This window comes from Artemia franciscana, chromosome 4 (assembly GCF_032884065.1).
Source record: "Artemia franciscana chromosome 4, ASM3288406v1, whole genome shotgun sequence".
Taxonomy (NCBI): domain Eukaryota; kingdom Metazoa; phylum Arthropoda; class Branchiopoda; order Anostraca; family Artemiidae; genus Artemia; species Artemia franciscana.
The window spans coordinates 11,509,890-11,528,946 of NC_088866.1; the positions used below are offsets into that span (position 1 = coordinate 11,509,890).

General features: G+C 34.4%; 1 protein-coding gene across 1 annotated transcript in view; it reads left to right on the forward strand.

Annotated features, from left to right (window-relative positions):
• Positions 1-891: 891 nt before the first annotated feature.
• LOC136025990 (sex-lethal homolog) overlaps positions 892-19,057 on the forward strand; it is a 40,795-nt gene continuing 22,629 nt past the window's right edge. Inside the window, exons 1-2 of the mRNA XM_065702129.1 lie at positions 892-1,001; positions 8,080-8,273. Of these exons, the coding sequence (XP_065558201.1) occupies positions 8,100-8,273 (174 nt within the window). The 5' untranslated portion in view covers positions 892-1,001; positions 8,080-8,099. The remainder of the gene's footprint in view (positions 1,002-8,079; positions 8,274-19,057) is intronic.

The window sequence follows — 19,057 nt, forward strand, 5'->3', positions numbered from 1 at the left end:
TATTCTCATCTTTTCCCCCACCGAAAATAAATGTTCTTTATTTTAGAATCAAGTACAACTTTCTGATTCTAAGCAGGGAAAAAGAGATTGAAAAAAAGGACGACTTATGTCGTGGATTTTGTTTAAAATGCCAGAGACTTATAACACACCGTCTTTCAATAGTGCAGCACAATTATTCACCTGGCAGCAAATACCAAACACACATTTGAATGGCTAAAGATAAATAACTATATTGATGAGCTGTTTAAAGCCAATTTTAATATAGGAGATTGAAAGGTGCCTGTATAAAGTACTATTGATTTTTTCGTGGTTAGGGCCCTAGACTTTAAATCATGAGGACAGGGGTTCGAATCCAAATGTAAATGGTTAATTGGTTTATAGAACGTGGGTCGATTTTGTAACTGTGTAAGCTCAGCCATAATCAACCCAGCTCTAAATGGGCACCTGGAGAAATCTCACCAAAAACATTGGGAAATGTTGGAGGATGATATGCCCGAACCGGGCATTGGATTCCCGGCTGAAGGCAGAAAATCAGGATATTGGTATCTACACTACGCAGAGCAATTGGTCAGAATGCGAAAAAGGCTTAAAGTAAATCATGGGTAATTAATATTGTTTGAGTCTTTTTATTGATAGAGTTCTCTGGTGCAGAAGAGAGTAAGGAGAAAGGGTCGTATTGATATTGGCCGATGTGGGAACAGGCAGCATGAGTGCTTGCACTTTCCACAAGCCATCCAATTTTCTGCTTTTTTTGTTTGTTTTTTTCTCGTCTTATTGTGTTTGTTAACTTTCAAACAGATGTATTACAACCCTTCACAATTGTATGAAGCAAAAAAACTCTTTTTTGTTTACATCAAGATTATGGGCTGTTGGATTGGTGATGGAAGCATGAAAAAACAGAAAAAAAAACTAGAGGCAGAAAGGATGTATTTCGGATTCCAGGTGGTGTTTTAGAAAAGAAAAAGAAGATAACATTGATCTGAAGCTCACTAGCCTATTTGGTAGGATTGTTGAATTAGGAATGCTGTTATTGACATAGTCATATAAAATAGCTTAGTACTTTCTTTTTGGAGGGCGTTTTGTGTAGTATTACTCACATTTCTTTTTATTAGCACTATATAAGATAGAAATTAAAGAATGGGTTTTGATTCCCTGCTCAGTGTTCTATCCACAGACAACAACCTAATCAATTGTGTTACGATTGTACTATATTCCCCTCCCTCAGCTAGTGGAACCAGATCTAGCTGTTGGCTTTGTGAAAGTTTTCTAATTATATTTGGGCTATTTCAAATTGGATTTATTTGGAATTATAAAAACTTAGAAACATATTTTTTAACTTCTGGCAAAAATATGTGTGTTATAAATGTTAAAAATTGGCTAGTTTTAGTGAGAAAAAATTGCCACTTTAATCTGAGTCAGGAATAGTAGCCTAGGCTACTATTCTTATTAGCCTAGTCTTAATAGGCTAGTAAAATATTAGCTTTAAGGCAAATTTGCGGAAATTTCCACAAAAGAGCATGAAACCTCTCAAAAATCTCATTAGTTTTTATGTGACATCACGTTTGAAGGCTCTTTATGAAACATTCATGTGTTGCAAAAATCACAAGGGAGGGGGATTTTCTGGGAGAATTTCCACAGGAGGGGGGGTATAATTTCCAGGGAAAATCTGTCCATGGAGCTTTTTTATTGAACATGAACTCTTGTTATTTTCATTTAAAAAATGGAGAAACAACTCAAAGTATACTTTTTGGGTGCCATATGGGTAAATTTATAGCAAACCATATAACTGGCTTTTCTATAAAGTGAATATACCACTGGATCCCCTTTTTTATGCTCTTTATGAATACAATAATCACTTCTACCTTAAATTGATATTTAAGCAGTTTTTTAACTCTTAAAAATGATGAATTAAAAAAAAATTCAACAGTTTATATAACTAACTTACCAATAAAGCAATCATACCACTTGATGCCTTTTTCTATGTTCTTTGCAAATATAATAATTGCTTCTACCACAAATTCAAATTTAAGCTCTTAAATATGACAAATTTTCAATTAAAGTATGAGTTATCTGTTGTTTCCAACAAAATAATACTACATTATCTCTGCACCGTTTTCAACAAAATAATACTATATTTCCTCAGTGCTAAATGTCTATAATGAGGTTAGGCTAAAAAGTGCTTAAGTTTGAATTTACAGTAGAAGTGATTATTAAATTCATAAAGAGCATAAAAAATGCATCAAGTAGTATATGCACTTTATACAAAAGCCAGCTATATGGTTTGCTATAAATTTACTGCCATATGACACTTTGTGATTGCCTTATTAAGCTAAATTTATAAAAAAACAATTAAATATAAAAATTAGTCAATGAATGAGACAATGATTATTTCTCTATGATGTCATAGTGTCTAGCCTAGTCTTTCCATTGAGGAAATATCACCCAAAGTGCACTCTTTATGACTGCTTTATTGAGTCTAATTTATGATTATAATTTTGTATTATATCTTATAAAATGTCTAATTAATATCTAATTATTAGCTTTTAAATGAACCCTCAAGCAACACTCAAATACATTCCAGGGCCTCAATAACAGTAAATATAAAAAGGACATAGGGGTTATCTAAAATAGTTACCTGTATGTTTATTTGGAGATCCAATTCTCTTTTTGGGACTTCACTGCTTCCCTCCTAATTTTGTTACAGATTTTGTATTACAATCTACTTGTATCAAACAGTTTGTGTAACAGAATCCAAACAAACAGAAATCAAACAGTTTGTGGTAACAAGCTGTAATTAAGGAGGAATGCAGCTCAATAGTAACTGTAACTCTAAGAAGCAGAAGCTTGATAACAATAGATATATCAAAAGAATCAAATTTTGATTCTTATTCAAAATATGTAAAATTTGTCAAATTTAATGTTACCAATTAAAAGTTACAAAACTGAGAAAATTTATCTGATTTTTGAAAAAAGGGAGAAACACCCCCAAAACATCAAGTGATCTTAATGAAAATGACAACATCATATTCAGGATACCAGAGAACCCTACTGTAGAGGTTTCAAGCTCTTGTGCACAAAATTGTGGCATTTTACATTTTTTACTAAAAGAAAGATCATGAATGCATGTTTATTCATTTTGATTTTTTTTTCTCCAGAGGTAATCATGTCAAACTAGTGATTTCAAAAGATTGGGGGGGTTTATTTGATGGGAAAACAAGTTTTAGTGCCTTTTTAAGTAACCAAAAATATTGAAGGGCAGATTGCCCCCCTCCCATGCTCTTTTTTCCCTAATGTTGCCTATCAACATTTTGAGATAGCTGTTTTTCAGCATAGTTGAAAAATGTCTTGACCCCCACAGTCCCTGGAGGAAGGGCTACAAAATATGAACTTTGTCCATTGTTTAAATATAGTATTGGTTACTATATTGGAAATTATACCAATTTCTCAAGGGGAATTTCTATGGATGAGGGGGAAGAGGGTTTACATAGGAGGATTTTTCCGTGGAGAAATTTTGTATGGGGGTTAGGAATTTTCCATGGAGGGGGAGTCAGGTTTCCTAGCACTGATTAAAAAACAATCTACAATTAAATAAAAAAACAAGTATTTTCAACTGAAAGTAAGGAGCAACATTAACACTTAAAATGAGCAGAAATTATTCCATGTATGAGGGGTCCTCTCTCCTTAGTACACTGCCCTTTATGCTAAAGTTTTTTTTAGAACTTTTGTAAGAGCTTAATATTCTAATTAAACATCCTTTGTGATTCAGGAGCCATTCTTAAATAACTGTAACAAAAAAAACTTTAGTGTAAAGAGTAAGATATTAAGGAGAGGGATTACCCCCTCATATATGAAATAATTTATGTTCGTTTTAAGTTTTAATGTTGATCCTTACTTCCAGTTAAAAAAAACTTGATTTTTTATTTAATCTCCTGATAGAGATTGAATATTTGAATTGAATCAAAATAAAGAAAGAATATGATTGACTATATATTTCCTCCAACCTCTCAATTTAGTTTTTCAGTTTGACTTCTTTTGTGATGTTGGTCACTTTTAACTAGATAGATGGTAATGTGTCTATCCTGACACTACTACTACTATTAAGAATTCACTGCTGCACCAACCCGCCTGAGGCAAACACAGCTATGCATGCTCCAACCCAATCTGTTCAAAGCCTCCAGCTTTACACCCTCCCAGGAAGTTCCCATATCTCTGAAATCTTCCTTACATCCTTCCACCCCAACTGGGGATGGTTGGCCCTAGACAGTTGGCCAACACGGACAATATTTGCCAATCAGTCATCCTTTATCTGCAGAATGTGCCCTCATTACAGCCCTAGAAAGCAGGATTAGATCATACTTTTTGTACATCCTACTGATTGACACACAGTCAGTCAGTCAGGTACCCAAAACAATCCACAGGCAATTTTTCTGGAAAACATCTAGCAAATATTCCTCCATTTTTTGAAGCACCCACTATTTGGAACCATACTTGACAACTGTCATCACTGTAGCTTCCAATATTTTAATATTGGTTTGTAGAGTTATCTTCTTTTTTTTCTAAACTTCTTTAAACTGTGAAAAAATACTCTGGGTCTTGCCTATTCTACTTTCATTGTCTTCACTGTACCCACTGTCTTTACTTATAATAGTACCTAGGTGAGTGAAGCCACCCACTTGATCAGTCTTTTCCATCTTCACTTATTCACAGCCTTAGCAATTTAGTCTTCTTAACAATTAATTTTCAAACATTTTCTTGCACAGTGAATTGCAAAATCATCATACTAAACTTGCTACCAATAAAACCAGGTTAATGCCTCTATAATTTTCACACTTGCTCTTATCATCTTTCTTATAGAGGGGTTTAATTACAGTTTTCCTAAAATCACAAAGTACTTCCCCTTTTCAAAAATCATAGTTGTAATCTTTGGTAACTTATTTCTAACCTGATGTACATCCCAGTTATCATTTTCTGACACAATTCACTTGTAGCAGCTTTTTTTCTCTAGATATAATGTTCCACTTTCCTGTATCTTATTTTGAAACTCACAAAAGAAAAAAAATTGGGCAATTATATGCATAACAAAAGATATATGGTATTTAGTTTATAATAGCTGTCTCTTCAGCAATCATTAAAATTCCCACATGTACTTTTGAAAGAATTTCTGCTAAGAAGTTTTCTGTCAAGGATATATGCTCATGCAAAAGGGGTAATTTTTTCTCCATCTAATCCTCAGTTTAATGGTTCTATATTATCAGAATATGGTATCTGAGAAAACTCTCTTTTTAAATCTATTATGCTTCAATAGTTAGAGTAGGTATACTTTGGTACATACCTGGACCAAGTATAAGCAGTAAGTACAAAAAGAAGCTGTAGGTATTTTTAGGATCTTGATTTGTTTCACCTCTTGCATAGTATTTTCTTTGTTTGCCTGCCATTCAGTTGCTTTTTGGAGGGTGGGCCAGAGGGTCTTGCCCCCCTCCAAAAATGTTTATTTAAGAGTTTTATGATTTGCTCTCAGCAGTCCTCTTGATTGTTTATTGTATACTTTGATAATGCATTGAAAGTGCTTGACAGCAATAGAATTTTTTTCCTTAACAGATCTTTTATATATCTGTCTAAATTTAGATACTACAATTTCAAGATCTGTCTCATGTCCAGCAAGTCTCATTTCATACTTATTGTGACTATGTTTATTCGGCTTGAGAGCTTGTAAGCTATTTTGCTAGTATTCGGTTCAACATGACTCAGGGGTATTGAAAAATAAAGCACAATATATATTGACAGGTATCTTAATGGCAAAGAGAAACTGTCTATAGTCTCTGTATCATTTTTTTCAAATACATTGTGTGCAGTTGAGATGGTGCTTTGGCTCCTGTTGTTTCAGTTGTTGAGGCATTGATAGAAGGTACTTGGATAATCTCATTCCTGGCAAAACCATTCCAGTTTAAGGTATTATTAATGAACAGCCTTTGCTACTGCAGCTTCATACACCATTTTCCTTTTTTCATGTTTTTAAATGCTTGAGAAAGAATGAACCAGATTAGCCCTATGACAACATTGCATTGACACTAATTGTCCAGATCAGTCTTCTATAGGATGTAGATCAACAATTATTGTCAACTATGTTGGCCAACATGGAAACCACAACAATGTTCAAAATACCTTATTTCACTTCTAATTGAATGGTTTACTTTTTAATCCTAACTGTAGTAATACACTAACTTTCTTTAATTTTCTTGCTGAATAAGAGAAGAGGATTGTTGATGAGCCAACATATGCAAGAACAAATTGTTGGATGACTGCAGTTTTTTTTTCCCTATCTTCTGAGACCTTGTTTCATTTTCTTGCTTTTTGAACCTGGAGTCGTTTGGTACCATAACTAGATTTCTGATGTTTGAAAGTTGCACTTATTGTATAGGCACTGGAAACCAGGAAAGGGCTATGACTTTTCTGAAATAGTTAACAGGAATGTCAAGAGCATAGCACATCAGCAGTACAAATCCTAAGATGTTTATGAAAATACAAGAGGGAAAAAACATTCCATTTGACCAGCAATTGAATTTGGAAGATCATGACAAAAGATTTCAACACCAAGAAGTGTTAAGACCAGTTGTCCAGGCTGTTTTATTTTGTGAATTTCATGAACTAGCCCTATGGGGTCTTTGTAAAAAAACTGATATCCTTACGAAAAGTGTTGGAATTGAAAGGGTACTCAGAATGTTGTTTGCAATTGATGATGGATTGTGGAACCACAAAATTGTGGGAGTGTTTTGAATCATCTGCTAAAAGCCCAAAATATCCATTTTATCTAATGCAGAATGATGTTGTTGATAGTCTAGGCAATGTCATTTGGGAAGCAATCATGTATAGAGCAAAAATTGCGAAGTTTTAATTTTACATTGGCTGATGAGATGAGTGATGTATACAAAAGTTCAGCTTGATCTTGTTGTCTGTTTCTATGATAATCATCAAATAGAGGAAAGTTTTTTTTTGCATTTCAGCACTGTGAGAGACTTCACTGGCCCAGGTCTTGTAAAGCATATTATTAGACTCTTCTTTGAGTTTGGGTTAGACATGAGCAACTTAGTTCAAATTGACTTTAATGAAAGTAGTAGCATGTCTAATTTATGCAATAACAGCCAAGACAGTTAAAAGGGTTGGGACACCTGTATCAATCTCAAGATGCCAAAATTCTTGGTTTTTCTCTTCAGACACTTGTTTTTTTTTTTTTTTTACAAAGAATTTGTATTTTTGTCATATTTCGTCACATATTTTTGTCACATAGCAGTTATGCAAAGAAGTTGATCTGTACTTTCTTAATTACTGACCTATAGCATTTCAAATCCAACTCCTGTTCCCTTGTTTTATTTATTAGCTGAGGTTGGGATGAAACTGCTAAAATATAACCAGTTCTGTTTCTCTGAGAATAGCTAGCTTCCTTGCCATGCTATCTGTCTAGCAAGCCAAATGTAGGTCTGTAGACGAGTCTCATCATCCTAATTCACTTTAGTTTGTATTCTTCCCCTTACCAGGACATCTGCAGAGTGTTTTATTTAACACACTAAAGCAGCTTAAAACATACCTCTGAAATCAGACATGAAAGGGCAGGTTGAATGGTATTGAACACATGTCTATCGATTGCAATGCAAAGTACATATTGCTGACACTCTAGTTACTTCTGGAGGAAATCAAGATAGATCAACGTATAAGAAGTTTTTACAGTGCTTATATTGTTTTGTATCTGATTCTATGATTAGCAAGATTAGAACTCCTCAATTTGGTTAAATGGATTTATTATTTTATCTTGTTTAGTAGCAGAGTAGTAAATAAGCTCACAAGGGGGACTGTGATGGCAATATGATTAGTTGCTGGTAAGTTTCTGAACTTTGGGTAGCTTTTAGCTCTTGGAACCTGCCCAAACGGAAATCCTAAATACATCACTGCTGCCATTCCTCATTTTGACAACATTTCATTAACGTTTTTTTACAATGTTATTTTTGTCATTTATATATATGGTAGTTTTATTTCCTTATTTTTATTGTTGATGATGGAGGGAGTTTTTTTTATTTATTTTGTAAGGAGCCTTGAAGTATACATTGATGGCTACTTATGGTGATACAAATGGATCCACAACTCAGGAAATTGAAGATCCTAATGCGAAAACTAATTTGATTATCAACTATTTACCACCCACATTTGTTGATGCTGACTTAGATAGAATTTTTTCTTCTATTGGTGAAGTCACAAATGTAAAGGTTATGAGAAACAAGAAGGTTAGATTTTGTTTCAGTTCTTTCTAAGTTTTTTCTTTTTTTAAGTTAAGGTAAGCCAAAAACCACCTTACAATTGTATTATTATTGCCTTTCCCAAAAATTAGTGATCAAAGTATCAGCCTATAGAATCAAATAACTCCTAAGGGACACATTTTGTTTTAAAATTTTATTAATTTCAATGGTAACTAAAGATTCTATAGAGCGAAACTTCACAAAATATATTCACTTCTATCAAATTTGTATCGAAATTTGAATATTAGATTTGTATATCAAAATTCTCCTATACAAATCTCTAACCAAAGATTCTACATTGGGCATCAGAGGAAAAGCTTGACTTAAAATAGGTTTAATGTTGTTTTTGTCTGTGGTTAGTTAAGATGAAACCATTTGCTATGGTGACTTGTATATGTAATAGCAGACACAATAAAGGTGGTTGATGTAGAATATAGCTGTAAAAAAGCATTTATAATAAAGATTATCAGAAACTTTCTATGCGTGTTCCCTCTGGTAAAAAAAAAAACTTTAGCATCTGAGTTATGATGTAAGGTGACTGATTTATTTTTGATAGTGTCTAAATATCTAAAAAAAAGAAGCAGGATAAAATCTAAAACCATCTAAGTTATTACACAGGATTATTAAATTTTTCTTGATAGTGGTATCATAAAAAAAACAACTAAAACACATAATAAGGGCAAACAATGTATTATAAAAAAATCTAATCTTGTGGTGAAAAAAAAACTCAATCCGTTGTCTTATTCTCTATATTTAGCCTTTTTATGATTCAACATATTTTTAACTAATCCTGTTTAGTTTCCTTCTCTTTTTTTCTTCTTTTTTTCTCTGCAAAATAAATTCATTTATATGGTAACTCATTTATAACTTTTGGTAAGTTCATTTATAACTTATTTGCTAGCTTTATTTGTGTTTCTTTTCATTTGTAACGAAAAAGACATTATCGCTACAAATTGATAAAAAAAAAATAAGACATTTGATTAAAATTACCGAATCTAAAGCTTATGAGCCATACTTGGTCTTCCCCCTCTTTATGTATGCAGACTACGCCACTAGCTGCAGCAGTCATATTTGAATGAAGTACAACGTTTGGTAATGGAAAGACTTACCACGAACCTTTTTATTTCACCTCTTCATTGCAGCATACTTGACGGTTTTTTACTTTGTATGATTTATTTGAGGAAATTTTCCTTGTTTATAGAGTCCAAATACAGGTAAATCTCATATTAATTCTTACTGATTCTAAATTCATAAAGTTAAGTAATCTGACATCAGATATGCTGTGTGGCTTCAGGAGGAAATGCTCAATGTCATACTTTCTGAAAGTACATTATCCATAATGGACAAAATTCTCTGTCTGAGTGATGTGATATTTAGTATCTTTCTTTGGTATTGACACGCCTTTCCATCATGTTTAATGTAAGGGTCTTGTGGGCAAACTGAGAGCTTATGACGCTTGAGGATTAGCTGAATTATTTGCTGAATGACTTTCTGTATCGTCGTTTGCTAGGAGTTTTCTCTGATGGTATCACTTAAGGAATACTGGGTGACTGCTGAAGTGCCTCAAAGGTCAACCCTTTTTCTTACTTATACTCGAGTCTGGTGACAACCTAGCAAATAATTATAATACAAATTTATAATACAATAGCCATCTTCAAAATTCAGAAAAATACTAATCCTAGTATAATCTGTTTGGAGTTTCAGGTTAATTTTTTAAGGCCTGAGGCTTGGACGAATGCATGCTAGGTCAATTTCAACACAAAAAGATCATAAGAGCACCTAGTATCACCTAGATTTCGTTTTAGAATTGAACCCATTGCTAATGTTGAGTCCTTGCATCTCCTGGGGCTGCTTTTCTCTCATATATGTTTTAATCTGACCATTGGAGTAAAATCATCTTTTTCTTGAAAACTGGGTGTTATCATGCATTACGACATTGTTATTCCAGATAGCTGTATTCTATCATTGTGTAACTCCACCATGAGTCGCATTGTTGAGAATTGTCTTCTTCTTTAAGGCACTGAAATTTCACATAGCTTATGTAAAACTGAGTGACAAGGGTGTTGATGTCTAGTATTAGTCCTGTTAAACACCTTTGATTGTCTTAAAAGCATTCTAAAATTTCAGCTATATCATTAACTTACAAGTACACTTCTACCTTCCTTATGACGAGTTTTTTTTTAATAATTTTGAGGCAATTAGATTAACTTGTAAGTTTCCTCTTACTGGTCACTTATATCGGGCAGTTTGCTGTGGAAAGCCACCTTTAGACTAGTGCTGGGTGATAACTTGATTAAACAATATATCAATATTTTGACGTTCGATAATCGATATATCTATTTCGATATTTTTGATGAGTTTTTTTTGCTCAACTCTTAGTTTTGTAAAAGAGTAGTATGCCAAAGATGTGTCCAGGGGGAACTTCCTTATTTGGGCCTAAAGACAATCCAATTTGGGCATTGACCTACTTACAGACAGGCATCCACGCCTACATAATTTGTATAACCAGTGAAAAACCAGCCCAATGAAACTTGAAAAACCTTCTTTTTTTACATAAGTTTTTGGTCTTTTCATTTGATTTCAAATTGAAGTAATGGAATTTATGATATAGTATTGAACTTTACTTGACAGTATCTATAACATAGGCATAGTCTAACCAATATCATCATATTCATGGGAATGAGTGCTTATATTGACACTTCTTTTAGAGCAAACGTATGGTCATCTATACCCCAAGCTCCAAGAGCAACGATGCCACTCCCCCAATTTTTTTCTCCCCCCTTCTTTGTACTAATTTTTTTTTTACTTAGAAATTTTTCAACTTTTTTTTTAATGTCTTAAAATGACATAAATATACTTATAACAAAAAAAAATACTTTTGATATTTTCGAAATTGGCAATGAAGATGATATCTATCTATATCTATATATATAAAAATAAGTTTTCTGTGTGTGGATCTGTGGATCAGGTGACGTCATGTTTGTCCGCATATGACGTCTGAATTATTTCACACTAATACAAAAGAAGAAAAAAACTAAAAAAGGTAAAACTACAAAAAAAAACTAAAAAGAAAAAAAAACTAAAAAAGCTAAAAAACTAAAAAAAACTAAAAAAAGGTAAAAATCTAATAACAAAAAAAAAAAACTGAAAAAAATAAAAAAGGCAAAAACTACAAAAAAAATAAAAACTAATAAAAATACTAAAAAAGCTAAAAAACTAAAAAAACTAAAAAAACTAAAAAAAGGTAAAAAACTAAAAAAAACTAAAAACTAAAAAAGAAAAAAACTAAAAAAAAGGAAAAAACTGAAAAATAAAAGAGAAAAAGAAAACTAAAAAAATATGAATAAATATATATAAAAATAAGTTGTTTGTGGGTTATGTCTGTCTGTCTGTCGAGTGACGTCGTGTTTGTCCGCATATGACGTCTGAATTATTTCACACTAATACAAAAGAAGAAAAAAAACTAAAAAAAGGTAAAAACTACAAAAAAAAACTAAAAAGAAAAAAAACTAAAAAAGCTAAAAAACTAAAAAAAGGTAAAAAACTAAAAACTAAAAAAAACTGAAAAAACTAAAAAAAGGCAAAAACTAAAAAAAAAACTAAAAACTAATAGAAAAAACTAAAAAAGCTAAAAAACTAAAAAAACTAAAAAAACTAAAAAAACTAAAAAAAGGTAAAAAACAAAAAAAAACTAAAAACTAAAAAGAAAAAACTAAAAAAAAGGAAAAAACTGAAAAATAAGAGAAAAAGAAAACTAAAAAAATATTAATAAATATAAAAAATATAAATATAAATATAATATAAATTAGCAATCAACAAAGCACCGAGACACAAATGACGACCGGGACACAGGGAGTATAAATGACGACCAGGACATAAGTAAAAAAAAAAAAAAAACTAAAAAAACTAAAAAAATGGTAAAAACTACAAAAAAACTAAAAACTAATAAAAAAACTAAAAAATCTAAAAATCTAAATAAACTAAAAAAGAAAAAAAAGAAAAAAGGAAAAAAATAAAGGAGAAAAACAAAACTAAAAAACGAATGTATATACAGACCGGGACACCGGGATACAAATGACGACCGGGACACAGGGAATATAAATGACGACCGGGACACAGGGACACAACTACAATGGGGACGCCGGGGGGCACAGGGGGATATAAATGACGACCGGGACACCGGGACACAAGGAATATAAATGACGCCCGGGACACTCAAAGAGAAATCACAGACTGGAACACCGGGACACAAATGACGACCGGGACACAGGGAATATAAATGACGACCGGGACACAGGGACATAACTACAAAGGGGACGCCGGGGTGCACAGGGGGATATATAAATGACGATGGCGACTCAGGGAATGGTCGATTAGCAATCACCATCAACAAAGCTCAAGGGCAATCATTAGAATCATGAGGTATAGATCTGAATACGGATTGTTTTCCCATGGACCATTATATGTTGCATGTTCAAGAGTCGGTAAACCTGACAATCTATTTATATGCACAGACAATGGGACAGCAAAGAATGTTGTATATTCGCAAGTTTTACGTAGTTAAAAACACACACATATATATATATATATATATATATATATATATATATATATATATATATATATATATATATATATATCTATCTATATTCACTGGTGGGACATAGGGACACAACTACAATGGCGCGTAACTAATATGGCGCGTAACGACTTACGCGCGCGGGGGGGCTTGGGGGGGGCGCGAAGCGCCCCCACCAACTAGGTGTTGGGGTGGCGCGAAGCGCCACCCCAACAGCTAGTATATATATATAAATAAGTTGTTTGTCTGTGTGTCTGTCGAGTGACGTCATGTTATCATGTCATGTCGTCATGAACTTAGTTGTCGTCATGTTTGTTATGACGATGACGTCATTAAAAGTATTTAAGACATTCGTTCAAAGACAAATTTTTAATTGTAAGAAGATCGTGGACGGAAAAATGTTTAATTGTAAAATGACTGAAGAACCTACAATGGCAACAGCCGAGGAAGCTGCTCAAAGAGTCTATGCCAAAAAACTTGCGGCTGATAGAGAAAGTAAGAAAAGAAAACGTGCCGAGGAATCGCAAGAACAGCAAGAAAACAGGTTTGCGGCTGATAGAGAAAGTAAGAAAATGAAAGCGTGCCGAGGAATCACAAGAACAGCAAGAAAACAGGCTTGCGGCTAAAGAACGCAAAACCGCGCAGTTAGATGAAAATCCACCTGGACAGCGAGAGTCAAAACATATCAAAACTGAAAATGATAGCGATGATGATTGGGTTTGGGATTTTGACTTGGATAAGGTCATCAATGCCTACCAGATTTTAGTTAAAAAAACAAAGGGAAAAATTCGAGGGAACCTAGGCCCCCTCCCACACTCATTTTTCCCCCGAAGTCAACGAATAAAAATTCTGTGATAGCTATTCTATTCACCATAGTCGAAAAACCTAATAACTATGTCTTTGGGGACGACTTACTCCCCCACAGTCCCCGTTGGAAGGGCTCAAAGTTACAAACTTTGACTAGTGCTTACATATAGTAACGGTTATTGGGAAATGTACAGACGTTTACAGGGGGATTTTTTCGGTTGTGGGGGAGGGGTAGAAGTTAAGGGGAGTTATGTGGGAGGATTTTTCCACGGAGGATTTGTCATGGGGGAACAGAATTTCAATGAAGGGGGCGCAGTGTTTTCTAGTGTTATTTAAAAAAAAACGATGAAATAAATATGTATGAAAAGTTTTTTCAACTGAAAGTAAGGAGTAGCAGTAAAACTTTAAACGAACAGAAATTATTACGCATATGAGGGGTTAACCTTTTCGTAATACATCGCTCTTTACGTTAAAGTATTTTTAGTAATTTCGACTATTTATTCTACGGGCTTTGTGATTCAGGGGGTTATTCTTAAGGAATTGGGACAAAATTTAAGGTTTAGTGTAAAGAGCGAGGTATTGACGAGGGGGTGAACTCCCTTACATACGTAATACAAACATACGAATATAGATATTCGTTACGTAAGTTAATTCGTAAGTTATGTATATTTATGAAAATAAGTTCTAGTTGCCTTTTTAAGTGATCAAAAACTTGGAGGGCAACTAGGCCTCCTCCCTGCTCCTTTTTTCTCAAAATATTCCGATTAAAACTATAAGAAAGCCATTTAGCAAAAAATTAATATACAAATTTCGTTTTAATTATTTATGTTTGGAGGCCCAAAATCAAAACATGCATTAATTCGAAAACGTTCAGAAATTAAATAAAAGACAGGTTTTTTTAACTGAAAGTAAGGAGCGACATTGAAACTTAAAACGAACAGAAATTACTCCTTTAAAAAGTAGAGCTGAGAGAAAGAGTCAAACTCTAGTGTAAAGAGTGGGGCTTTGAGGAGGAAATGCCCCTTTCATATACGGAGTAATTTCTATTCGTTTTCAGTTTTAATGTCGCTCCTTACTTTCAGTTAAAAAACCTGTTTTTTCATATTTAATAGAAATCTAGATTTATAAAGAAATATGACCTATTAGCTGTTTGTGCCTATTCAAAATCAGCAAGATGTCAATATTTTTCCCCGGGAATTGATTCTACCTTTCAGTGATCAAATACAGAATTTTTTTTTTTTTTTAATGAAAGTAAGGATCAGCATTAAAACTTAAAACGAACACAAATTATCGGATATGAGAGGGATGCCCGTCATATATATTTTTTTAGTATTTTAAAAAGCTTCTTATTCTAATTAAACAACCCTTGTGTTTCAGGAGTTGTTCTTAAAGAATATGGACAAAAAGTCAAACTTTAGCGTATAGAGCGTGGCATTGAGCAGGGGGTATCTCCCCTCATATGCGATATGATTTCTTTTCGCTCTAAATTTTAATATGGCCCTAGTTTCAGTTGAAAAAAAACTTGTTTTCTTTTTATTCAACTCCCGATCGTTTTCGAAAAATGCCAGAAAATCTACATTTCTCCTCTTTGGAAAATCCCCTTCCCCGTGAAAATTCTTCCATAGAAAACTCAGCCCGCGTAAATTCTCCCCCCCCCCCCCCCACGATAAATCCCACCCTGCTGAAAATTTCGCCCTGAAATTTTCTCCTGGACAAATTCGCCAAGAAAATTCTCTTTAGCCTACTTTCATTTGAAATAAGACTTGTTGTTCATTTAATTTCCAATCTATTTTCGAATGATGTGGGAAAAACTCCTTGGTGGAAAGTTTTTCCTAGAAATTCTATCCTCTTCTCGCAGAAAATTTTCCCATGGAGAATTTCTCTTGCGGAATATCCCTCTCTTACGAAAAAATTCCCCAAATAATTTTTACTTTTCTGAAAATGTCCCCCGGACTATTTTCTCGGAACATCTATAGATGTAAAATTGAATCAGCAAAGAGAAAGTTAAGATAAGTTTTCTAGAGGAGCTCTGGAAAATTTTCCGGTGTGAAATTTACCGTTAGTTTATCCCCGGAAACTTTATTGTAAAAGTTTATCCCCGGAAACTTCCCTGTTCATGGAAAACTCCCTGTGAAAAATCCTTCTTCACTAAAATTGTCTGTTTTCTTTCCAATAACAAATACTATATGTAAACAATAGGCAAAATCCATAATGTATAGGCCTTCCCCCAGGTACTCTAGAGGGTCATGACAATTTAACCGGAATATTTCTAGAGGAAAAATCGAATCTGCAAATAGAAAGTAGGAAAATTTTTGTATAGTTCTGGCAAATTCTCCCATGTAAAATTTCCGCTTGTATGTTCATCCCCGGAACCTTTCCTGACCATGGAAAATCCTCCCCGTAGAAAATCCCCCTGGAAATTTCCCATCCCCGAAAAATGTGTCTTCTTACAAAAAAATACTATGCATACACAATAGGCAGAATTCATAACTTACAGCCGTTCCCCCGGGCTGTGGGGGGGTCATGTCATCTCTAGAAGCTTATTTATTTGATCTTTTAGTTATGGTGAACGAAATGGATATCTCAACATTTTGATCAGATATCTTCGGATAAAAGGCACGTAGGAGGGGGGTTAGTTACCCTCGAGTATTTTTGGTCCCTTTGAAGGAAACTAGAACTTTTAATTTTTGTTCGAACGAGCCCTTGCCCGATATTTTACCACTGGTTTGACACGATCACCCTGTAAAAAACAGTAAAAGTAAGACGGCACTAGACCCTGAAGGTCCAAACCGGCGGTGCTGATCTCCGTTTCATGGCCCTTCAGCCAGGAAGTGCAATGGGGGGCTGGGGGCCAACCATCCTGTGCTTTCACACACCCTTCCTACTTACCTTCCCCAGATTTCTCCAGGTACCCATTTAGAACTGGGTCGACTCTGGCTGAGCTTACAGAGTCACGCCACTGACCCCCGTCCCAAACTAAATAACTGGTCACGACTGGGATTGAACCCGTGCCCCTTGGACACAGAATTCCCACGCCAGCGTGCCAACCACTCGGCCAGGACGACAAACGACCACCCAACCACGATCACCCTGGCGAAAAGAATAATCATAAAAAACAACAACAACAAAAAACCGAATCCGTAATCTTTCTTCTGACAAAAAAAATACAAAATTCCACGTTTTTGCTGATGGGAGGTTAGAACCTTTACAGTATGGCTCCATAGTATATTGAGTCTGATGGTGCGTTTTTCATTAAAATTCCTTGACTTTTTGGGGGTGTTTCTCCCCTTTATCGAAAACAATGCAAAGTTTCTCAGGTTCGTAGCATTTGATGGGTACATTAAGCTAATAAATTTTACGTATTTGGAATCAGCGTAGAAAGCCAATGCTTTTGATGTATATATTGTTATCAAAATCACATTTTTTAGAGTTTTGGTTACTATTGGGCCGACTCACTCCTTGCTTACCGGTCGTTACCGCCCCAACTGCTGGATCAATTCGCAAGCCTTGAAACTGAACTTGAATGGATCAGTTTTTCTTGGAACTAAATATTCCTTATTGAAAATCTGCAGTCTTTATAGATTCAGCTGCTGGCAAAGCATGCGTTGCATTGACTTCTGAAACTTCTCCATATACTCCCCATAAACTAGCTTGATTCTGTCGTGACTGAATCACAGGGACTGTCTCTGCCCTTGTATCTATTGATAAAGATTTAGTAGCCAGAAAGGCCAAACCTATATCTCTCTCTTATTGTACTCTGGAGAAGATCGTCAGTGGAAATATACATTTTCGTGAAACGCAGATCAAGATATGTGGCAATCATGATGGGTGTCATCTAAGCAAGGCTTATAGGCCTAGAATACTTTTTATACTGTCAAGTCATTTGGAAGTTCTAAACAACATTTGAAAGTCCACCCTCAACAAACCTGTTTTGAATTTGAAAACAAGCTATACCAACTTATGGATATACTAATATAGGCATGTATACAATGTACCAGCATGTATGACTCAATGGATTAGATAAATGTGACTTCTTCTTCTCGACCATTTCTGAAACACTTTTGTGTGTTGGATCTTTTTTGCGGGCCGTAAGTAAAAAAAAGAGAAAAAGAAGTATGACGACACTAGACCCTCAAGGTCCGAACCGGCTGTTCTGATCTCTGTTTCGTGACCCTTCAGCCAGGAAGTGCAAAGGGGGGTTGACGGCCAGCCATCCTCTGCTTTTGTACACCCTTTTGCTGGACATTCACCGATAAACAACAGAAAAATAGTCAAAAAATTTCAAATATCATTTACGATCGATATGCTCGATTATGATCGATCGATATGATCAATATTTGCTCGAATATATCGATATATCAATATGCATAAATAATGTAGGTACCTGCAATCCATGCAACCTATTCAGTTAACTGCTACCTTTGCTGGAATAGCATCAAGACGAGAAGTGAGCAAATTGTTTAAACTTTTGATAATTGTAGTAACTTCTGATTCGAATATTGGATCCAACATTTTTGACTCGAGGCAATCCTGACCAAAATAAGTCATCGAATTCAGGCTTCTCAGTTTATGACAAAGACTTGTTGTTGCCTGTAGTGCTTCGCAAAGGTAATTCACGGCTCACAGTTGCTACCACACCTTATAAGACCTTGGTGCCAAGACCTCACCCGCAGAGGTGTCACTAGCCAAAATGTTTGGGGGCAAAGGTCAATGGGCTTTACTGACAAGCTGGTCATTCTTGCTGACAAAGACTGATATTTTTTCAATGATTTTGCGTCATTTATTTCAATCAGCCCATTTACATAATCAAAAAATCGAGGCAGTAGAAAAGTGGTGCTTCGCGCCACAATTTTATTGACTTAATTATTTTACTGAGCAGCTAAAACATTGAGAAGGGGGTGTCCACTCCATTCCCCTCTCCCATGTATGACGTTCCTGCTCACCTGAAGCCGCTGTAATTCCATGGTCCAGTTAAATATACCTAGATCTCACATGTCTTGGACATTAATTAATTTAATAAATATTTTTCCACAAAATAAGTTTTTCAAAGAAAAGTAAAGAGCTCCATTAAGCCTAAAATGTGCGGAAATGAGTCGAATAATCTGCCAAGCGTGAAATTACCACAATAACCCCCATATCTTCTCAAGACCAGAATATAATTTGAGCTTCTACTGAAAAAAAGCGAATGACCGTGGATTGTCAGTTTAATTGACATATACTGATATTTATTCAGTAAAGTTTTGATGATTTTTTATTTACGAAAGTAAAAAAAGTGAAAACATTTAGAACGTATTTTGTTTTCACTAAAGCGCAAATTATGTTTTGGTCTTGAGAAGGCATGGGGGTTATCAGCCGTACTAATGTTAATTGTTGCTCGTTTTGAATT